Source organism: Alosa sapidissima, chromosome 3, assembly GCF_018492685.1.
Source record: "Alosa sapidissima isolate fAloSap1 chromosome 3, fAloSap1.pri, whole genome shotgun sequence".
Lineage (NCBI taxonomy): Eukaryota > Metazoa > Chordata > Actinopteri > Clupeiformes > Clupeidae > Alosa > Alosa sapidissima.
In genome coordinates, this window is record NC_055959.1 from 28,814,890 (window position 1) to 28,838,977 (window position 24,088).

General features: G+C 41.1%; 1 protein-coding gene and 1 long non-coding RNA gene across 2 annotated transcripts; one reads left to right on the top strand and one right to left on the bottom strand.

Annotated features, from left to right (window-relative positions):
• The first annotated feature begins 2,924 nt into the window (after window positions 1–2,924).
• On the top strand, window positions 2,925–17,021 carry kat2a (K(lysine) acetyltransferase 2A). The gene is made up of 18 exons (XM_042086262.1): window positions 2,925–3,273; window positions 4,073–4,196; window positions 4,520–4,665; window positions 4,860–4,949; window positions 5,070–5,251; window positions 7,026–7,217; window positions 7,507–7,613; window positions 7,867–7,980; window positions 8,224–8,360; window positions 8,587–8,795; window positions 9,338–9,464; window positions 9,784–9,894; window positions 10,525–10,668; window positions 11,032–11,146; window positions 13,242–13,275; window positions 13,502–13,565; window positions 13,861–13,945; window positions 14,579–17,021. Exons 1-18 carry the CDS (start codon window positions 3,049–3,051, stop codon window positions 14,770–14,772), a joined length of 2,400 nt encoding a protein of 799 aa, XP_041942196.1. The 5' UTR covers window positions 2,925–3,048; the 3' UTR covers window positions 14,773–17,021.
• Window positions 12,797–23,690, bottom strand: LOC121705335. Its single transcript, XR_006030767.1, has 4 exons — window positions 23,043–23,690; window positions 19,822–19,981; window positions 17,303–17,491; window positions 12,797–13,259 (listed from the first exon to the last, which is right to left on the bottom strand). It is a non-coding gene; the product is annotated as an uncharacterized LOC121705335 (long non-coding RNA).
• Between the last annotated feature and the right edge of the window lie 398 nt (window positions 23,691–24,088).

A 24,088-nucleotide genomic window follows, 5' to 3' on the forward strand; every position in this document is an offset into this window, starting at 1 on the left:
TTGCAAAGAATTTAGACAAGATATCCTTTATAGTGCAACAAAAAGAAACATATTCTCCAGTGCATCATTACTACATATGATGCTGAAAGGAAAGTGGACCTAGGACAAATCCTCAGCTATGAACTGATTAATGTCCCTGTAGCTATTGCAGATAGCGATGGTTATTTGTGAAGTGGAAATAAGTCTATCCTCACTCAGTCTAGCAATGTGGAATGTCCAGTAGTGATCACTGCAAAAACTGCTCATTCAACACTGGTAATAGATGCTCAAGATCTAGTTATGTCTTTAGGACACCCATCTGACTGCAGCACATTTAAGAAGTATGCAGGAAAGTTTGTGAGAAACTTTCGTATTGGTATTTGTTATGTGGTAGCAAATGATGTTAACTATCAAAGGAATAGACCTAATGAATGGACACAGATATTGCAACAGATAAAGGTGTAGGCCTCTGATTAAGACCTGAGTGGTTGAAACATACTGCACTGTCTGGGAGCTAAGAAGACTTTCTTTTTCCCTTTGCAACTGTCAAAGAAATCCCATAAACACGGGAAGGCCTAGGGTAGCCTACATCAGATGGCCTAAAGATTAGGCTCTTCTGCATAGCATTACGTGATTTACATGCAGTAATTTGAACACTGACCTTGATCTAGCCTACTTTGGCTATTTAAAGGTAAACTATGCAGCATTGGCATATTCCTTACTGTTTTCTAGGTTTTTGCTTCTTTTTCGCTGGCTCTGTCATGACGAGTGTCTGAGAAACTCCATCGCTTCCTTTTTCTAGCCGGTGCCTGGCGTGTATGTGTAGGCCTATTTGAATGCAGTAAAGCAATTCGTTACACTCGTTATACTTCCTGACACTGAGGCCGTCGGCCCGCCGGCCCACAGTTGCAAGGGTGGTTTTTCCGCTCACAGGCGGTAGGGGGAAGCGAGACGGCCACCATTCAACCCGAAAAAAGTCATATAACCATTCCAATGACTCTGAAGCTGTTAAATTAAGGTAAATGAAGCTAAAAAACGTGCACATTAAGCTAAAAAACTGCATAGTGTGCCTTTAAAGGTGCCATGTGTAGAATTGAGGTAAAAATATCCGAAAAAAAAGAATGAGAAGAAATAAGGGCGATAGTGTCATTAAAAAAAATGACAAGGTATAGTCCTGCAGAGATATCAACCTGAATTAGCATGCTAAATTACTAGCCACAGCCATAGGTGTCATAATACAAGTTTCGGCCATGGGAGGCGGTATGCGGGCAACATAACCGCCAGCTAAACTGCAATAGGCTACACGTGTCTCGGTTGTTACTCTAGGGTAGACCAACTCACTTTCTGGAGGTACACTGCCATTACTGCCCCTTCCATCTTTTATGGAATGTGGAGTATGAATTGTTTTTTTGGCAGATATTACACATGGCACCTTTAAAGGTAATTTATTGCCAAAACACCACACAATATAAATGAGCTATAACAAACAATAAAGGACTTAATCACACACAAACTACTATTTTACTGACTACAAAAATAATAATTATGTAGTTTAGAAGTTTAAAACCCAGAGTTGACCAAAAGTGCACCAAATTCAACACAAATGACTCAATACACTTGGAGGAGGCCTGCGTCCTTTCTTTTCCAGATATTTTAGGATTTGGATATCGTTTCAGTATCGAGTATCAAGATATTTATGGCATCGTGTCAAAGTCATAATTTTGGTATCGTGACAACACTATATGCCAGAGCCACTGTTTTCTAGAAGTCAAGGATCGGAGGCTCTACCACCAACAAGTGATGCTTCTCAATGGCATATTAGAAGAGCACATTATCAAGCTCTATGGAGGCAAGCACACATACCAAATCCAGTGTTGTCGGTTGTTGCTGACGGTAGATGCAGTTCTGCATTAGGCTTGTTCAAGCTATCTAAGTTCATATGTAGCCTACTGTAGGATATATTCTGAGTTGAAGGTTATCTGTGCAACTTGTTATTGTGATGAAATACATTGAACACCACATGAGTGACTCACTATGTTAGCAATAGAAATATGGTGTTTTGATTAGAATTTCCGAGTTTATTACATGTTAACTGTAATCATGTTCCCATTAAATACGTTAATAAAATATAGCATGGCTTCTTTAATGCTCCAACATGTATTTAGATAACACTTTTATTTGGTTTTAGTGATTAGCCTACTTTTGAAATAAACCCAATTTAGGGAAAAATAAGCACAAAAAAATCGCTATTTTATGTTAAAATGCTGATTATGCAGCTTAAAACTCATAATTGAGCTTGGTAAACAAAATATTCAGAATCAGCACCCTCAAATTAGGTAAGAAGGATGGTTTACCAACTTTTCCTCAAATTTGCCGTCAGAAGTTCTCTTCTGTGAAGCTGCTCTCCCTCTAACAGGCCAAAACAAACATTCTTATGAACAACTGGGTCAGACAATTAAATCTACCTAGACAACGTGTCATTTTCTTTCTTTCTTTATATTATTCACTTATTTAAACTGGCGATGATAGGCCTATACAGTGCCTTCCGAAATGACACTATAAGGAAGGACTGCCACTTGAGATTTATATTGTATCTTCCTCGTACACAATAGTTGCGTGCACTGACTCAAGGATGACTACAACGTGATGGTCGCTGGATATACATTTTTAAATAGGTCTATGTCATAAAATATGTCATAAAATATGAAACAGTCGCTGGAAAACGGAGACAAAGTAGAGACAACAACGCCAAACACGTTTGTTATGTTGTTTAATATTGTTTGCATTGGATGCCTCATTACTAGTGGCATTTTAAAACATTTTGTCAACGACAAACATTTAGAAACTGACAGAACCTGGACCGATTCTCCGATAGGCCTACTCCTTTTCGTTTGAGTGAAGTAGGCTGCTACTACTACAATTCCCAGATATCCGAATATAGCGAGTGCGCATGCGCTGTAATGTCAGCTGCCGTGTGGAGACGTGAACATCGGGAAAGCGTCAATAAACTTTATTGGTACCCAAAACAAGGAGGGGAAGTGTGCAGATTGCGGGAGTGAGGGCGCTGTTATGGCGGAGCCGGCGTCTCAGGCCTCCATGCAACCCCGGCTACAGCAGGCTCAGTCTGGTGGGACGTCTGGGTCGAATTCGACCACGGGGTCCGCGTCCGGGAATAATGACCCAGCCAGGCCGGGTCTAAGTCAGCAACAGTGGGCAAGTCAAAAGAAAGCTCAAGTCCGGGCTTTTCCGAGAGCGAAAAAACTTGAAAAACTGGGAGTTTTCTCAGCTTGCAAGGTATGGGAAACGGCTTAATGTTACGTAGTGCTCAATTTAGCTACCTTGGCAAAAATCCGTTTGCGTTTTAATATGTGTGGCAAACGTTTATGTTTTTTAAACAGCATGTATGGATAACATACAGGATCCCTGAAAGATTTAGCAAGCTAGCTGCAATTCTGCCGTGCTAGCATCCATGATTGTTGTGAATGAGTTGGCTAACTAGCTATAGCAGACTAGCTGTTTTATTAGCTAGCTACATTATACTTAAACCAACAACTACATTACCACTAAAACGACTTTCGTGTCAATAACTTGTCTGTGTAATTAATGGCCGTCAAGAAATGGTAACGCTGAACATGTGCACCTTAGTCGGAGGACTGTCAAGGCGAAATGATAATGATCGTCAACTATATGTTTTCTAGCTCGTTTGCTAGCTAGCAGTCACTGCAAAGCTAACAATATTTTGTCGAGAACTTGGGGTATCTGTCTGTTCACGAAACAGATCACGAAAATATTAATTTCTGTTGTTATAGCCTTTTTGTTATGCATTGACAGTGGTGTTGCCGAGTATTGTTTACGAAAGGCAATGTTAAAGTGCACAGTTAACAGGATAACGTTACTCCTTGCACTTTGGCGAATGACCAGTTGGCTTTGTAGTTGCGAGATCTAGTTGATGCACCTGCAACGTCAAAATCAGTTTACGTCGTTAATGTTAAATACTCCCTAAGTAGTAACATTGCAGGTCACAGCGGTGCCTTGAACTTTAAGTGATCCAATAACGCAGAAGCGTAGTCATGACAAACTACTTTCACGACAGGCAAACGATGCTTGCAAGTGCAATGGATGGAAGAATCCTCATCCTCCAACCGCATCTCGGATGGACGTTCAGCAGCAGGCAGCAAGCCTCACGGAGCCATGTCGCAGCTGCAGCCACGCCCTGGGTATCTTTTCAATCTTTCTGCTCATAGTTACAAGCACACACCCCTACAAGTCATCTTCTCAACATGTACAGTCAAAGTTGCTGACTGAGTATATCTAGATAGATATGGTCTACATAATGGGTCTTAGATGTGGAGGATGCAGGAAAGACTTGAAGATTTGAATCTCTCTCTGGCAGTGGATGTTGACATGAATTAACATGCTGCATGTTGGCACACCTGCAGAACTCAGTCATTTTTTATTCTGCCAGGTCATGTCTGGGTTGCACATGGTGGAATCTGTTCGGTGATGGTCTAACATTACTTTTCTCCCTCTGGTGATGCAGCCGACCACGTGTCTCACCTGGAGAACGTCTCTGAGGAGGAGATGAACCGCCTGCTGGGGATGGTGGTTGATGTGGAGAACCTCTTCATGTCTGTGCACAAGGAAGAAGATACAGACACCAAGCAGGTGTACTTTTACCTTTTTAAGGTAATCACACAACACATGCTTCAAACACTTGTCATGATTGTGTTGACGGCTTGTGCTGGGGAAAACGTTGACTGTGTGTGTACATGTACAACAAGCACCCTTATGAATGGTTGACTCCGCATTAACTGCGGTGAAACCGGGTTGCTGTTTATCTGCTGTACGGTGTAGCAGTGTGTTTTCATTTTGCTTTTTAGCTCTTGAGGAAGTGCATCCTTCAAATGGGGAAGCCCATCGTGGAGGGCTCCCTGGGAAGCCCCCCCTTTGAGAAACCTAATATTGAGCAGGTTTGTATTGTATTGCTTCTTTCTCGTTAATTCTTCTCATGGTGTACTTGGTGGTTTTTTTTGTGTGCAGCACGGTTCTCATTCCCTGCTTGTCACTTTGCTTCTATTCCACGGCCTCAGGGAGTGTTGAACTTTGTGCAGTACAAGTTTAGTCATCTACCCCCCAAGGAGCGCCAGACCATGTTTGAGCTGAGTAAGATGTTTCTGCTCTGCTTAAACTACTGGAAGTTGGAAACCCCGTCCCAGTTCCGGCAGCGAGCCCAGAAAGATGACGGCTCTGCGTATAAAGTGGACTACACCAGGTGCCCCGAGGAGTTTTGTTTTGTTTTTGTTTGCTTGTTCTGTTTGTCAGCTCTTGAGTCTGTTGGTGTTGAATTCTTGGTGTTGCAAAATTGTCCTGTGGCAAAGACATACACTCTGTCTTATATGGCGTACTTCTGTCAGTGCACATTAATGCAGTGTGCAATGTTTGCTTACTTGCATAGTGTGTGAACAGAATAGTGGCGTCTCATAGCCATTGTTATCAGATATTCATTTCCAATGAAATTTGATTGAAAAGATGTTATTTTGACAGAACATGAATGAAAGTGCATTTTAGGGTTGAAACAATTACTCAAGTAACTCAAATAATTTGATTACAAAAAAAATTATCTTGGAAAATTCTCTGCCTTGAAGCTTTGTTTAATTCCTATCACTTGTGTTATGTGGCCTGCTCAGCTAAGGGATTATTGCTTCACAAGGACTGTTATTACTGACACGCACACCACATTCAGAATTAAGTTTATGCGCAATGACGGAGCAAAAAAAAACATCTGTAAAAGGCAGAGAATGTCCAAAGTTTTGAGATCCTTTCAAACTTAGAAAAGAAGACAAGGTGCAATGTGTGCACTGCAAAGCAGAACTGGCGTACCACAACAGCACGTCAACGATGATTCAACATCTGAGCTGAAAGCATCCAGTTGTTAACACCAGTGGGGTATACTATGAATCTCGATTAGTGGGTTAGCGAGGTATGTTGCGCTCAAAGCCAGGGTATGCTGTGATACGAAAGTGGATCTGTTTTAGTGTCGCTATATCACCATGGTATCTTATGCTCGCAACTAAACCTGGTCGGGAGGAGGTTATGTGCTAAGTTATAGCTCAAATCGTGTAATCTACCACCCACTGACCAATCAATTGTTTTGAAAAAACGAAGTTATCTCACGTGTAGGATTCTGTCATATATCTTACAGGTGGAGCTCCGCCTCTACAAACGCTTTGGATCTCGAATGCACTTTAATAGTTTTGTGCGTGCAAATATGCCACTATGGACGTGCATACCATACATCTGATGACAATCGATTTATTTGATGTTATAGGCTAGACACTAAAAATGACCGCAGTGTAGATTACACTATCGCTCATAAATGCAGAAGTATTTTTTTTTTAATATAGGCGGTCTTGTGTCTCCATATTTCACGATTGGCCAATGTCATCCCAACACCGAGAACGCGCACAGACCTGAGCTCAAAGCCTAGTTTGACAAAATCACATAACTGCTATCGTAGTATCACTTAACGTATAGACGCAGATGCACAAATCTACATAAGAGATATATTATTTTACTTTGAAGTGACTATGGCTAGTTTACAGCATGACATTTGTTGTGCATATTAACAAATTGCACTTAATTACGCAAAATCATTTTTTTTATCTCAATTCCAAAGAGAATCGATAGCTGCAGCCCTAGCGCATTTCATTATTTCTATTTATTTGTTTCTACACTGGCCCTGAACAGCCCATGCATTCTGATTGGACTCCTGAATAGATTTCACATAGAACAATGTGTTGTGTGGTGGATGTGTTCTGATATAAAATGATACAGATGCATCTTGAGATGGTTATGTCTTCAACATACTTGACTCATCTGTGTGACTATGTCTGTAGCTAGGTTCTCTATCGCTGCTTTTATAGCGGGGTCTACATTGCACTACTTTAGCTTAATGGGGATCGGGGATTAAGTACATTTTTACTGTGTGTGAACCCAGAACTGGAATTTTTAATTGTGTGTGTGTGTGGGTGCATCTGTGTGTTTAGGTGGCTGTGTTACTGTCACGTCCCTCAGAGTAACGACAGCCTACCGCGGTACGAAACTACTCAGGTGTTCGGCCGCAGCCTGCTGAAGTCGATCTTCACGGTCACCCGGCGGCAGCTGTTGGAGAAGTTCCGCATGGAGAAGGACAAGCTGCCCCCTGAGAAGCGCACCCTCATCCTCACCCACTTCCCCAAGTAAGACGCACAACATCTCCAAAGTTAGCTACAATAGTGGAACGTCATGTGGTACATTCTTTGTACCAGATGCCTCCTCTTATTTGTCTTATGATATGTAAATACATTCTTTTACATTTTGTTTACTTCATCTGACTCTTCCACGTGAAGGAACTGTGGAGTGTCCATCATTGTACAGTGTAAATGTTAAATATGTTATATATGATCATTTGAGTTTTGTAGTATTCTTTGGCTGTGAAGCCACCTGCCATCTAAATGTGGCAATATAATCTGTGATTGTGGGATGTAGGTTCTTGTCCATGCTTGAGGAGGAGATCTACGGCGAGAAGTCTCCTATCTGGGACGCTGATTTCACCATGCCGGCACCTGAGGGGGCACAGCTGGGACATCAGACAGGTGAGACGGCAGGCACAAGCCATCCTGTGCCAACTTGCAGCTTTCTGAAACACTCTCGTTGGTTTGCTCTTTCTTTTCTGTTTTTGGGGGGGGGGGGCAAGCAATGTAAGATAAATGTTCAGTCCATAGTTCTGGGTTTAGTGGAGCAGTGAGCGATCAAATGCATAGACATAAAAAATGTACATACAAATCCAAAAATCTGATCTGTTTCCTGTCTTTATCATGTGACTGTGCATGTCCATGTCATCTTTAGTGTTGAGTCCTGGGGCTGTCTCAGGATCTCCATCTTTTACCAAGAACCTGAGCAGTGGTGTCTCTTCTCTTGGGAGCATGGGGCTTGACTCTGCTGTGTCTGAACCAATAACAGGTAAGCATCCCCACACCTTAGTTTAACTAATGGTATGCTTCCTCCTTTATTTCTGCTGAACTGCACTTGTACAGCATCACTCTATATGTGATCTAGGTGTGTGATCATAGTATGGCAACAGGACATTGTGGAGGTCACTGATGGTGGGCTTTTTTGTATGCCAACCTGCCCCTCCTATTTTCTTTCTGTCTCTCTCTCTCTCGCTCTCTCTCTTTTTCTCTCTCTTTCTCTGTCATGGTTCAGGAGAGAAGCGTAAGCTTCCTGAGGCGCTGACCCTTGAGGATGCCAAGCGTATCCGGGTCATGGGAGACATCCCCATGGAGCTGGTCAACGAGGTCATGATGACCATCACTGACCCTGCTGCTATGCTCGGGCCAGAGGTACACACACACACACACACACACACACACACACACATATATATACACAGCTCTGGAAAAAATTAAGCACTGTACATTTTTCTGGTGGCATCCTATGTTTGCTAAGTGACATTCAAATGAGTTGACATATTATATATTACATTTACATAATGTCATATTACATTTTTTCTATATAAAAAACAAACACATACATTCAGAAAGTCCATTTATGTTTGTCCATCTCCAGACCAGTCTGCTGTCGGCCAACGCGGCGCGGGACGAGACAGCCCGTCTGGAAGAGCGCCGTGGCATCATCGAGTTCCACGTCATTGGCAACTCACTGTCGCATAAGTCCAGCAAGAAGATCCTCATGTGGCTAGTGGGCCTGCAGAACGTCTTCTCCCACCAGCTGCCCCGCATGCCCAAAGAGTACATCACACGGCTTGTGTTCGACCCGTAAGTGTTCCACCCCATGTCTACACGCTGACCTCTGACCTGTCACTCTGAATCACCAGATGTGCTAATCTGCACTCCTGACACTAAACCAGTCGTGGCTATAAAATTGGATTTCCATAGTCTGGCACACACACAAGCTCACCTTGACTGGTTCAGTCACACATACAGTAAACAGAATATGACTAAGCCAGAATTTGGATGTTATCTCTCTTTTTTCCTGGAGTGCATGAGTTGCTATAGCAACTGCTATCAGTGTTCACAACTATCTTGAGTTCTTGTTGTGCTCTGACAATGGCTGCCGGCTGCAAACCCAGCAGTTAGACATAGTTCATTGAGGTCAATCGCTGCTTCAATAGCAGTAGAGCAGCTTGCATGCTTTGTTTGGTGCAATTGAGTACCCACATATTATGTTAGCACATTTATTTATTGTGTTGTAATTTATTGTACCTTCATGAACTGAAACCCAGCAGAGACTCGAGCATTAATTCTGAATGTGAATGCGTGTTGGTTACACTTGCGTTGTGCCATTTTGCTGCCTTCAGGAAGCACAAGACCCTAGCCCTGATCAAAGATGGACGCGTGATCGGAGGGATCTGTTTTCGAATGTTCCCCACTCAGGGATTCACAGAGATTGTCTTTTGTGCGGTCACTTCAAACGAGCAGGTCAAGGTGAGGTATTCACACACTCACACATGACGAGGACACAGTGTTTAAAGTGTTCTAAAGGTTTCCAGTCTGTAAAGGAAAATATTACATTCACTTTGGTGATGCCGTGAAGACAATTGCACTCTATACGGCTCAGTAAACCATATCAGATTGTTTGTTTGGACATAAATTTCATGTTTTGGAATTTGGAAGACACAAGATGGCTGAAGAAGAGGGTGGATTGTAATTCAAATCCTCTTCAAACTGCACTTCTGAATAAAGCCAATACAGAGTACAGGTTGCATTATGCAATTTTACACTCTGTATGTTCCTTCCACTGCAGGGCTATGGAACTCACCTAATGAACCATCTGAAAGAGTACCACATCAAGCACGGCATCTTGTACTTCCTCACATATGCAGATGAGTACGCCATCGGCTACTTCAAGAAACAGGTGGGTCAGACCCCTTTAGCCCTAACCAGTGTGCTCATGCTCCTCCTGTTTTACTTCCTCCTTCACCCTATTCCCTCCCATAAGGAATTGTGGGTAAATGGATGTGCTTTTGTAAAGCTCTTCTTGAGTGTCTCTGTGGCTGTTAAGAGGGTATGCTGTCACAGACACATAGCCTGATGAGACAGACCCACATTAAAATGTAGGGTCTGGGGACTCGCCATTCGCAGTGCTCAGTCTGAGGAGTCTTTCAATTTCCCTCTGCACGCAATAGGATAGCACTACAACTTATGAGTTCCATGCGTTTTCCCACCAGCGGAGCTAGTTGGCTATGACTTTTGCCAACTTTAAAAAAGCTTAACTCGTGTCACGCTATTCACCAACAGCAACATCCACCTTCTTTGTTTTCAAGTATCAGGGAATTCACGCCGAACCGTTTCAACTCTGCCATCAATCATTATGTTAAGCCCGCCTAACGACTCTATACACGATGTGATTGGCCCTATCGAAGTTCAATTTTTCAAGCTCGCAAGCCAACGGAGAGTTACTAGACTAGCTTGGGCAGCAAATCAAATTTGCCATTTGGTTGATTTGAACAGGTTTTGTGTGGTTCCATTTGCGTTGCTCTTGCAGGGTTTTTCCAAAGACATCAAAGTGCCCAAGAGCCGTTACCTTGGTTACATCAAGGACTACGAGGGCGCCACCCTCATGGAGTGTGAGCTGAACCCCAGAATCCCCTACACCGAGCTGTCGCACATCATCAAGAGGCAGAAAGAGGTAACACTTCACCCATGGCCAAACACACTCACTCACTCACACACACACACACACACACACACATGCGCACACACTCGCACACACACCATGCCCTTAAGCATCAAATGCACATTCATCCTTTTAGTTTGATAATTCCAAAGCACATTCAAACGCTAATATGAAGTAACATTGCCCTGAGCACAAGTTTGTGTTCTAAATTGATATTTTCTTATGGTGCAGTACAGAGCCTGTCAAGGTAATACATTTATGAAAAGGCATGCCTGTCTTCACTAACTCTTAACATTTTGTTTAATGTTTGTTGATCTGCAGTTCTGTGAGTGTGTATTAATATTGAATCTATGTGTGGTTTGCTTTCTGCTGCAGATCATTAAGAAGCTGATTGAGAGGAAGCAGAGCCAGATTAGAAAGGTGTACCCAGGACTGACCTGCTTCAAGGAGGGGGTGCGGCAGATCCCTGTGGAAAGCATCCCTGGCATCAGTATGTGTGGCTCATGATATTGTCGATACCTTGTCGATTTCATGAATGTGTCTCACAACCAAGACCTGTAAAATAATCTGTTCAAATTCTATGTCTTCATATTTTTTGGCCTTGATATTATTTCAGTTTTACAGCCACATTTTCTGGAAAGCCATGTGTAGGCATGAATGTCTTGAAAAGTATTCTTCACAGCCCAGACTTTGTTGAATGGAAGACGAGCATGTTCTCAGTATGACTGAACCACTAAAGTTTGTACAGCATGCATGTTATTGGTTTTCTATAATGCTGTAGATTTGGGGGATGAAGTACAAAAAGACTGACATTGATAGTATTATAAATTTGTTTTGTTTTTTTGTACCCATTTGGTATCAATCATTACTTTAATTTTTTTATATATATATATATATATATATATATATATATATATATAAAATTGAGGTCTCCACATATAATTGGCATGAAAATCTATGTGGGAGAAGGTCATTTACATTATTTTACTTTACAAAATGCCAATGTTTTACCATACATTATTATTATTATAATAGATAGATAATTACTATTTTTGCTCTGTTCTGAATCTAGGGCCTTATATAAAATCAATGGGCATGGAGTACAAATTTTTAATGATTAAGTCATATTGAGAACATGTTTGTCCTCCATCCTAAAGTCCGACTAGGCTGCTTTTTAAGACATTTAAGGGTGAGTAAAATAAAATGAATTCGTTAAAACCAAAATGAAAAACACGGATAACAAGGCCTTTCATCCACATGAAGCTCTTTTTCAGAGTTTTTGGATTGTGATGGGAAGTTTTCCCTTTTCTTTAACACGTTGTCAGATCTCCGATTGGCCATAACTTTGATTGACGTGCTCAGCCTTCAACAGCTGTTTTTGCGTATCTGTGTGGATGGAATTATTTTGCAATACGAAGGAACAATCTCCGTTTTTAAACCTGTACATGTGGACATAGTTATTAAACAACTTTGGAGCAGTAAAATAACTGACTTCTGGAAAAAAGAGAGAATTGGGCAAATTAACGTTCTAGGCTATGCTTTCTATTTGAGGACAACACTGACTTCGGATCACAGCAATTGTGTTCTGGCAAGTAAACAAAATGTTTTAATGTTAAGATATAACATCGGAAAACAAAGATTTACATTATTTTCCGTCTTTCCCACTGGTTTCATGTAAATGGCCTAAGTTGCGGAAATGGCCTTAAATTAAACAAACAAACAAACAAACACTGTGTTTGTTGAGCAGGGTTAGGTAGCCTACTAGCACTAGATGTTTGTGTGTGGGTGCACCACTGTGTTTGTTGAGCAGGGTTAGGTAGCCTACTAGCACTAGATGTTTGTGTGTGGGTGTAGACACACAGACTGAACAGTTATTCCGTTAACGTGACAAATAGTGTATAGGCTTTCTAATGCCAGTAGATCTCCCTTTAACGGCCTTGGCCCATGCGTCATGATTGTGCGAGTGTACCAGGAAGGTCTATGATTTTTGCTTTAGGAAACGGATATGAAGAAAAAACAAGTGCATTTTCGTTTTTTTTTTTATTTTTGTTTTTAAATGGAAAAATGAATGAACGAATGATACATGGACCAACATGGAATGACTCAGTTATTTGGCAATACAATTATTCTCAAATCAAATGAATCACAATGCAACTTGTCCTTCATGCTTTTCATTTATAAATGGTACACTCCCTTTAAACTTTTTATTAAACACTTTAAAATAAAAAATATATATCTTTTTTTTAATTAGTTTAAAAATAATTTAATTAAATATGTCTAAATAGTAATTAAGCCTACGGGATGATTCCTTTCTAATCTCCTGCTGGGACTCAAGAGGAAGAGGTCTTGTGCCATCTTGTGAACTTTAGAAGCCATGTTACTGGAGTGGACATATGCGCTAACTATGGAATTAAAAACCTATTATTAAACAAGTGAACTTTGCGATACTTGGGACCACTGTATAAAAATAAAAAATTGTCAGTGAGTCATCACTCAGCCAGAGTATCACTCAGTCAGAGGCATTTGTAATGTCCCAGCGTAAGTGTTCCTTAACCATGCTGCTCCTTGTCTCCCCTTTTCCCCAGGAGAGACGGGTTGGAAGCCTGCAAAAGAAAAAGGGTGAGACTCCTTGAATGAAAACCTTTGTGAATTACACTTTAAATATGACCTAGATCTGAATGACAGCTAGCTAGTTAACCCACTCATGCCACCATTCATTTATGGTTTGTTGGAAATCTTGGAAACGTAATAATTATTCGGACACGCATGAGCAGCACATTCATCAGTGTGTTTGTTGAGATGTGATGTTGCAGCTCTTTTACGTGTGTTATCCGTGATCCTGCAGAAAGGAGCTGAAAGACCCAGACCTGCTTTACAACATGCTGAAGAATCTCCTGGCCCAGATCAAGGTATGAACATCTCCTCAATAATGTAGGGCTATAAACTAACAGTGATAAGGACATACATGGTCAAAATCACGTCAGTGTATATAGTGTTAATTAAATGAATGTCATTCGAACGGTTCATTTCAATAAAAACAGTCACAACTAGGAAACACTAATTAGATTAATGTCACATTTCAGTTATTCACAAATCCAGTCAAATGGTGTGTGCCTTCATCATGCGTAATGTGTTTACATTTTGTTTAAAATAACTTTTAATTTAGCATATCACTTATATATAAAGCATGTGTATGTGTGACAGACCCATCCTGATGCTTGGCCCTTCATGGAACCAGTAAAGAAGTCCGAGGCTCCTGATTATTATGAGATCATCCGGTTTCCCATTGGTGAGCATGTGCTAGCATTTTTTTGTTTGTCTAATGAAGTTGTGAAAACTCCACAAACACAGCGGAGCCCCCACACACAAACATCTAGTGCTAATAGGCTACATAACCCTGCTCAACAAACACAGCGGTGCACCACATTCACCCCCCCTAGTGAAGCCGTGTGTGTGTGTGTGTGTGTGTGTGTGTGTGTGTGTGTGTGTGTGTGTGTGTGTGTGTGTGTGTGTGTGTGTGTGTGTGTGTGTGTGTGTGTGTGTGTGTGTGTGTGTGTGTGTGTGTGTGTGTGTGTGTGTCCTGGTTGGGGGCAGCCGTGGCCTACTGGTTAGCACTTCGGATCTGTAACCGGAGGGTTGCCGGTTCAAACCCCGACCAGTAGGCACGGCTGAAGTGCCCTTGAGCAAGCACTGTGTGCTGTGCCCTTCACTGCTCCCCGAGCACCGCTGTTGATGCAGGCAGCTCACTGCGCCGGGATTAGTGTGTGCTTCACCTCACTGTGTGTTCACTGTGTGCTGTGTGTGTTTCACTAATTCACGGATTGGGATAAATGCAGAGACCAAATTTCCCTCACGGGATCTATATACTTATACTTACTTAACCCATGGCCTTGCTTCATGTTTCCTGCCCCAACCCATGCAGACCTGAAGACCATGACGGAGCGGCTGAAGAACCGCTACTACGTGACCAAGAAGCTCTTCATTGCCGACCTGCAGCGCGTCATAACCAACTGCCGCGAATACAACCCTCCCGACAGCGAGTACTGCAAATGTGCCAACACCCTGGAGAAGTTCTTCTACTTCAAGCTCAAGGAGGGTGGCCTCATCGACAAGTGAGGAGAAGGAGCCCTGGGTTGGGGCTGGGCTGGGCTGGGCTGGGCTGGGCTGGGCTGGGCTGGGCTGGGCTGGGCTGGGCATTAGATTAGGCAGGCGAGGGTGGGATCAGCGGTCATCAGTCGCTAAAGAGGGACCACTGAGCTGCAGCAGAGGAGTACTGTTTATGACCACAACACCACTTCAGCCACACTTCGGCAGACACAGCAGTGCTGACACACACACACACACACACACACACACACACACATAGATCTTTGTCAACTCAATGATGGAATGCACACACACTCTCTCTCTCTCTCTCTCTCTCTCTCTCTCAGTGACTCTCCGTCACACACACACACACAGTGAGACACACAGGCTCTAGGAAGTTGATCTAATTGTGTTTACATTTGTCTATTTAAACAGATGTATCTTTGGGCATATATCCATACGTGTGCATACATGTTAAGATGTGTGCACACAGACACAAGTGTAGAATAAATAGTCAGTGTAAAAGACTGTGAATCCCATATGAATCTAAATGGCCAGGGTATTGCCTGTGTGTGTTCCATCTGTTTCCTCTTATGTCACTTCGTATAGTGAATCGTTTGGTTTTTTTGGTCTTGTTTGTTTTTTACTGTTTTGGACTCCTGATGCCAGGCTACCAGTGCTGGACTTGAGGAAAAGGACAGTCACCATCTCCCTGTACATCATTTTGTTACTACTTTACCATTCTTGTCTGTCTGTCACTCACACACACACATACATACGAGTACAAACATGTTTACTGTCTTCTACAGTTTTCACAAATAACAACAATACACACCACACACTGGTTGTTAGATTATCAGGTCATCTTGTCTTTTATGAAGCTGTCATTGTCAGAAGCATCATCTGTGTCCTACACAAACTGAAAGGGGTTTATACTGAGGAGTTTAACTCATTAAGACTCCTTAAGGCTGTTGAGTATTTAGAGGTTGTCACTTGAACACTGGACTTTGGAAAGGAGTATCACTTTAATAGGACAGAGAAAAAGAAAAGGTAAATGGTCTGTTACACAGAATTGGATGTTTTTCCCCCCTCTGTATGAGGAATTCCAGGCCTTCTGTCGTAACATCCTAACGAAATGTTATCCCATGAAAGGATGTGTGTTGTCCTGCAAGAATAGACAGGTGTTCCACTCAGTAACAGAATTGTTACTCAGAAAGCAAGACCAAGAGTGCACACATTTTTTCATATGTAGCTCCCAAGAAATATAATTTGCTTCTTTTGACCTCCCCTTTGAATTGCATTTCAGACCTAGTTGTTGTAACCGTGTGAAAAGATTATCATGAAAGTGAAAGGACATTTAGTTAGTCTTGTTTTCCCTCTGGCACTTTTGGTTTTCTTTCCAGTTCACAAGCATTCTGTTTGCTCAGTAGTGCTGCTAGCATATGCTACAGCTATCAGTCAGGATGCTGAGTAGTGCTGCTAGCATATGCTACAGCTATCAGTCAGGATGCTCAGTTGTGCTGCTAGCATATGCTACAGCTATCAGTCAGGATGCTGGCATTTAGGTGTTGTGCTCTTCTCTTGCTATGAGAGTCAGGTTGCACTGGAGTGGTGGTAGATAACGTAAAATGGAGTTTGTTATTTTTCAATAGTTTCACCATGTCTCTTCATCACGTTGGCTTTTCTTACTATATACGGACCATTTAATTATTACAAGTCAAGCACTTGTTCATTCAAACGTAGTTCATTCCATTTCATTATTGGTGTGGTTATAGTTATCCGTCACAATCAGATACTGTAGTTGGCAGAGCACAGACGATGGTTAAACCAAACGCATGACTCTAATAATGCCCACCGCCTCTCAAAGGAAGGTGTTCCACTCACTCTTCAGTCTGTGCCTTGTTTAAAAGCCTTCTTCCCACTGCTATTTTATAGTCAATGAATACTTGTCAATATTAAGATTCGTGATTCTGCCCAACTACTATGTATCGATTTCGTTTTGTTTCACTTCTGAACGTGTACTTGAATCATGGCAAGCTTTGAGGAGCTGTTCGGTGGGGTTTTCAGACCTTAACGTTATTTTGTCAGTTCTCCTCATGGTCTCCTTAAAGTATGCTGCATTTCTACTCTCAAAACATGGTTTAACCTTCTCATTGATGAAAAACAAATTAGGAAAAGAAAAATTCCTTTTCCTCAGTTACATTTGAAAGATGCCTGTGAATTGCTACAGCTTGATGTACTGTACCTCTGTTCATTCAAATAAAATGTTTTATATTAAATATGTGAATTTTCTTTTATTAGACAAAATGAGCAGTCTTTTCCTGTATGTAGAGATCAGTGGTTTTGTAATTCTGTGTATACATTTATCAATGTTATCAATGTCAGTCCTTCTATCTACTGATCTGTACGCATGCACTTATCTTGAGCTATATGGCAAGATCCTTTCAGAGTGGACTTCAGTAGGGGATTTCTCAAGTGTACCTCACTGAATAAGGTCTCAGGGGATTGGATATGATCTACAAATTAACCTCTGCTATGGGGATATGATTTACAAATTAACCTCTGCTATGGGAATTTTGAGTTTTATCCTCCTTGCTGTCTTCAGACCCAATGTCCCCCAGCTCCATCGTATCCCTGGTGACGTATTCTCGGATGGTACCTCCGTGCGGCCTTCCTCCAAAGAGAGAGTTTGTGGTGAAGTGGCCAATTCCCCTCGTTGTTTCCCATAATTGATTTCAGTGAAAAAGATCTGTGGAGCAAGTGTGAAAGTGGCAGTGATGCTTAGCTTTGTTATGATATTCTATACAAATGAATTGCAATTAGAAAGCATCTTTTGAGGATCATGGTACAGACATTTAGTTAACTGAAAATATTCAAGTTTAAAGAAATGTTTTGGTGCTTTTCAAAAAATTACACAAACGATTACCAAAATAGCCTGTGATTTAAGTTATTAGTTAATTCCTTTAATAGTTAATTCCCAAATTAGTTCCTTTTCCTCTGACTTCTTTGGGTAACCTTTGCATAACCTAATGAGTATACTCAGTAAGGCAGGTGTCCACCTGTCCTCTGCTTGTGTGCACATTCATTCACCACTAGCCTACCTTGCCTTTGTCTACTCTAGATAGATGGATGATCCCCAAGGGTAAATTCAAGGTCTCTGTAGCATACAGACAGACATTACATACAACATGCACAATAGCCACTGTACAGATCCCCTTGTTCTCCAGCTCTTTAGGAATCCACCTGCAATTTTCACAAAACGAATGGAATGTAGAAGCAACCATTTTGTTGTCTGTCAATAATATTGTAAGCTGTATTGTGTGGATAAGCAATCCCTCACTGGATTCAAACTCGTGCCCTTGGACATGAGAGTTGGGTATACTCACAACTGGTGTTGTGTTAATCATGACCCTAGTGTGTAGACTAGCAAAGTAGACTTGTTGCAGAAACTTTTTATGGATCGGCCTTAAAGCAACATTATTGTAGCAACTTTGGTAGACCGAACAGGACACTTTTCAGGTAATTTTCAACAGATTGATATCAAATTGATTATTTTCAGCCATTCTTGGATAACCCATTTGGCAGTGTGTGGCTTGGGCTTGAGAAGACATGTATGCATTAACCCAGATTGCTGGACCCAGCACAGTTGATCTGCTCCACTCTGAAGGTATAAGTCAGTAAGAGCAGAAGGTTTGTGTCAGAATTTAACCTGATTTGGGCTATGAACTGAGATGCTGTGGTTTCTCTTACCAAGTACCAAGTAATTTCATGATAATACACGAGTAATAATCAAATACACTATATCAAAGACATAGTTTTTCCCAAGCAGGATAAAGAGATCTATTCCCAATTTACTCCACAGAGATACCCCATCATTCTCCTCTGCCCTTCTTTGCTGGGCTTTGCCCAGTGTGCCCGACACGTCTCACAATGCCAGTGTTCATCTCTCTATGTTTGGCCAATATAGAGCTGCTGGGGCTTGCCATTTTGACTTCTCCATTTCCTGGATGTCCTTGTGTGTATGTGCCAGCAGTCATTATAAGACAACAGTTCACCTAACTCCAAGAAAAATTTTAGCCCGAATGCTTTTAGTCAGTGGTAAAATCTCAGGAGAAGACTTAATGAGTGCACATTATTCAAAAGATGCAAAGTCGCCGAACGATGACTGCACTGAAAAGAGTTTAATTTGTTCTCTTTTTGTTTGTCCAAACAAAGACAATGCAATGTGCTTTACACCATAAGAAAACAGAACAAAAGATAATAAATAAAAGCATGATGGACAAATAAAAAAAAGAATTAACTGCTGTCCTCATCTCAACTGAAATCGGAATCAATTGGTCAAACTGATGATTACTGTCCAAAGCCCATTTTGTGGTATTGCATAATGCATAGTATGTTTCTCATCTGACCATTGTGCTATGCGATGTTGGGAGGGCGTTCTAACTCTTAACTGGTCATTTGTGAGGTTGTGTGCTAATATTGGCTAATCCCACAATAGTCCTTGAGCCAGACCCCCTCATTTTGGTCAATTGGTACCATTCAAGTGGAATGAATCTCGTAGTGATTTTTGGCAAGGTATGCCAAAATGTGTGATAGCATTGCATTTGGGGTAGCTTTTTGTGTATCAGCCTCTTTATGTAAATGGAGGGATATGTTACAGATCAATAGGCTAAAATATTTAACAAATAGATATCCACACAAAACTTCCAAAGCTGATTATTTACAATAAGTATTGAGTAAATATTTTTTTTGTATTGCAACTTTTCTGAAATTATGTATAAGTATGTATAAGTATGTAAATGACCCATCATTACTGAAATACACAATAACTTGCATACATTCTAAGTCCCCTCAGAGGTACTGACCAACCCCTCTGGCTCTAGGACTTCCAGAGTCCTTGACTCCTTCCAGTCCTTCCAAAGTTCCAGAGTCTGTTCTGTGACCAGTCAATGCAGCCAGCAATAAGGGGAGCTAAGTCATAACTTAGTGTTACTTTGGAACTTTGGTGCAACTCGTTAAATTTTAGTAGCTTGTAAACCCCAACGATTTACGTTGGAGCTAAGCATAGATGGAACTTACGTTTAACTGTTGCAACCAGCTGCAGGTGTGTTTGCATTTCCTTCTTTGCAACATTCCTTTCTGCATTCCATTGTGGAGGACAATTTCACATTAGTTTGAAGACATGCAGGCAGTAATCACATCCTCATGTCTGTCATGTACATGGTCTTCACAACAGCAGCTGAAAAACAACCGAATCAGAGGAACATGCATGTTCTTTTTTCTGATGTAGGCCTATTGTATGCCATCAACAGTTTTTGTATCATTTACTTATTATTAGTCTTCAGTTACATTATGCAATCTAGGAGTTGACACTCTTTTTAAAGGTGTCTGCCGTTTTCCAATAACAATCTCAAAAAGGTGGAATCAGACAGCCTGGATTTCCTACATCACAAGACTAAGGTACCAATCCATAGCTTACATAGCTTGAGAATGAGACTGTTGTCTCAGAGGCTAAAAAGCGCTGCGTGTTATACTACTCTGACAAAGGACAGCCAAGCCATTTTTTGATTAAATATAGCACTCTGAGGTTCATATTCATTAGCTTGCCTTGTTCTATTGGAATTGGGGTAGGCTATAGATGTTGCTGCATGGGATCAAAATAAGACACCCTGCTGTACAGTTCCACAAGATCCTAAAAAAAGTGCGTTAGATTTTCATAACAAATCTTATGCTCACTGCCTTGTTCTCATTTTCTCCACAGATATCTATGTAATCAATAATGGGGAGTGCCACCTCGAGGTCCAACACCTATGTGGCCAATGCCACAGGGATGCCCATCCGAGTGTACTACGGGGTGGATCGCATGAGGGTGGAGAGGATTGTGGAGAAAGTGCAGGCCGGGGCCTCTGTGGGGTTTGGAGACGGAGGGATTCATGGGGAACTGGAAGGATCTGACGACATACAACACACATTCAAACACGATTCTCATGTCCTTTTCAAACGCATTGGGGTCAGAGACCTTATCAAGGGTATGGGGGCTATTTACACCTGTGTCTTTGTCGAGAGCTGCAACTGTCAACATAAAACAGAGACGATCATAGCTCGGAATTTCCACATCGACATTGACATTGATACAATCTGGTAGATCTGGATTTATGTTACTGATTGCATTATTCCACAATTACAAATGTTAACTGCAGCAGAAGGTCTGTTTCTTCATTTAGAATAATTTCATCATTTAGAAAGTACTTGCATTCAGTCATTAACTCAAGTCATCACAGATCAAGCTTTTACACCAATCATCATCGATCATAACCTCAGGATAAATATATGGGACAGGTGACAGATCCCTTGTTTGGAACAATGTATCCTCAAAGTTCTTTAGTTGCGTGTATCTCTAAAGAAGTATGATGTATTTACCTTTTCAGTGAATTCCAGTGTATTTTACACTACAGTGAATATCCTTATATTACTGACCATATCTACTTTGTAGTTTGTGTGCATTTGATAGCCTTTATGTGATGTCTAAGGCAAGGTTTGATTTTGGTGATTTGAAGATTATGTGGTTTTGTGATGGAGAGTTTGGTTTGTGAAGATGTGCAGTCATGTTTAGCGTTTTGGGAAATGCATCATGTAATGTATTTAAAGAACTGTGTCTTGGTAATCAAGATAAACATAAATGAAAGTAAATTTAAAAGTAAATGAGAGTGAATATTGCCTTCTAGTGGGGAAGGGACATCAAAGTCTTGGACCTAATGTAACCCCAAGCACTACATCCAAACAGCACACTTGTAAAGTTGCAGCCCAGTGTGGCTATTTAAAATCTCTGAGTGTAATTGTCGCATCATAATACGGAACTCTCCGTTCGCGAACATTCGAATCACATATTTGCTCATGTATGTGATTTCAAGCCCATAACATTTGTGTTACATTCAGCAATCATCTCCTCATGACCGCTATACTGCCGTGCTAAGGCAAAAGGCCATAACTTCAATTTTTGGCAAAAATGAGTTATTGTTATTTTCAGGGTAATAAACATGAGTTTTATCATGTAGACAAGAATCAAGTGTGAATTCGATTGTTTTATGGGAGAAATTTGATCACGTTTTTGCCGTAACTTCAAAAAGCCGATAGGAATCTGAGGTAGAAGCCCGTAAATTCGGATACGGCTTTCTGCCTTCCTTTCACGCAGCCCCTGAACACTCCAATAAGTTAAGGTATATGGCATTCTGCCTTCTTCTGACCGACCAAGTTACTGATTGCCGCGCTGGAGTTACGACTCATTAAGCCTATGTACAGTCAAATTAAATCACCTCAGACACACACATTAATGTAACGTCAATAAAGTGTTTTGCAGTGCTTGCTTTTGTTGTGGTTATTGACAATCTAAGTGTGAAGATGGCATACTCTAGAGGCAAAATGATGCTGGAGATGGCTTTGAAGCGGAAACGCCAAGATCAAGGTAAGAATGACACACGACTGCATAAAGATATAGTTGGAACATAATCTAAAATCCACTAACAGTTAGACATAGCTAGCTTTAGCTACCGATGCAAACTTAAGTAGCAGCAGGCTAACCTACTTCACCAAGTTAGACACAAACACTTGTATAATAAATACTTTGCAGTCCATGTAGCCCTATCCGGTAACAATCAGAACATCACATCATGCTTGTAGGATATCGATTATGTCACAGCCTACAATACAAGGATATATGTACAATGACATAAAAATGTGCTTCTCATGATAGCTCTCGCCTGCCAATGACATCCACTCACTGGGTGAGGGTTGATTGGAGCCACAACATACAGGCAGGCATACATTACCCTTGACACCAGCAGCAAAAATGTAGTAGGCTAATTAGCAGCCTACCTTTTTGTCGAACCCCGGTTACAATTCATGCCAATCCACCGACAAGGAAACAAATCCATTAAACGAAACTTGCAGCCAGCTACGCTACACTCCCATGTTGCTTAAGCATTGTTGTCAGCAAACTTTAACTAACCTACTTCACCAACTAACTAGACACAAACACTTTACAGTCCACGTAGCCCTATCCGGTAACAATCAGAACATCACATCATGGCTTGTAGGATATCGATTATGTCACAGCCTACAAGAATACATTTACAATTCAATAAAAATGTGCTTCTCAGGCTAGCTCTCGCCTGCCAATGACATCCACTCACTGGGGTGAGGGTTGATTGGAGCCGCAGCAACATATCACACACAGACAGACAGGCAGGCATGCATTATACCCCGTGACACCAGCAGCAAAAATGTAGTAATTAGCAGCCTACCTTTTTCTTGAACCCCGGTTAAAATCCATGCCAAACAATGAAACTTGCAGCCAGTTACAGTCCCATGTTGCTCAAGCATTGCTGCCAATAACTGCTACTAACTCGCGCTAGCGCGATGACTGGTCGGTCAAGGAAGTTTCCTGATCCAAGTTACGTCTTGATTTAACAAGCGAGGAAATTAAATGATCAACGATTAGACGAATCCCAACATGTGACTTCTTGATGTCACGGTGTCACGTTGTGAAGACCGCCCGGAATGTTTACACCTCTTACAAGTGATAGCGTGGTATCAAATAAAATATAACTGTTTTCTTTTTTGCACCACATTTAGCTTGCTGGTCATTGCAGTTGCTTGAATGTCAGAACTAGGCCTATGATATAGCCTAAATATTATAACTAGTCTCCGAAGAATATCCTAGCATTGACGAGCAAGCGTGTAGCCTAGAAATGTCATGATGAGAAGTATGATTGGTCGAACATATTTCCCGTGTTGTTTTGCAAATGTTGAAAATAAAATAAAATAAATAATTGTAATGCTTGTTTTATTGACAGCCAAATTATCATTAGCCTACTGCTACTAAATATACAAGAAAAGTCGGAGAATACGATTTGGGTGGAATTAATTTAAAACCCACCATGGTTGTGATGTTTGAAATAATAATATGGTATAATTATCACCATACGTAAAATATATATATAACTGGCATCATGTACCAGTTGTAATTAAATATTTTAGACTATGTACTCTATTGATAGATTGACAGTGTTTACAAAAGGAAACAGTTTCCTATTTGTGCTCTTAAGTGGCTCTTCATGAATAAAAACAAAAAAAAGAATAGTAGGCCTAACAACTAACTCATACAACAATCATCAACAATTGGACAGAACTGTGTGATTTCATTATTATCATAAGTCTTTGAACAGGGGTATTCTGATTTAAATACTGTTCTACCAGCTTTAACTGTTTGAAAAGTGCCGCTCTTAATTCTGTATTGGCCCTTAGCGGTGTATATTTTTCTGTGACTCGTGACCAAAAAAGTTTGGCC

Excerpts from the sequence above, each read along its gene's own strand:
- kat2a (XM_042086262.1), top strand. The coding sequence starts at position 3,049 with ATGGCGGAGCCGGCGTCTCAGGCCTCCATGCAACCCCGGCTACAGCAG. Across the intron at positions 4,666-4,859 it reads TGTACTTTTACCTTTTTAAG|CTCTTGAGGAAGTGCATCCT; the intron begins GTAATCACACAA and ends TTTGCTTTTTAG. Across the intron at positions 8,361-8,586 it reads CTGCTATGCTCGGGCCAGAG|ACCAGTCTGCTGTCGGCCAA; the intron begins GTACACACACAC and ends GTCCATCTCCAG.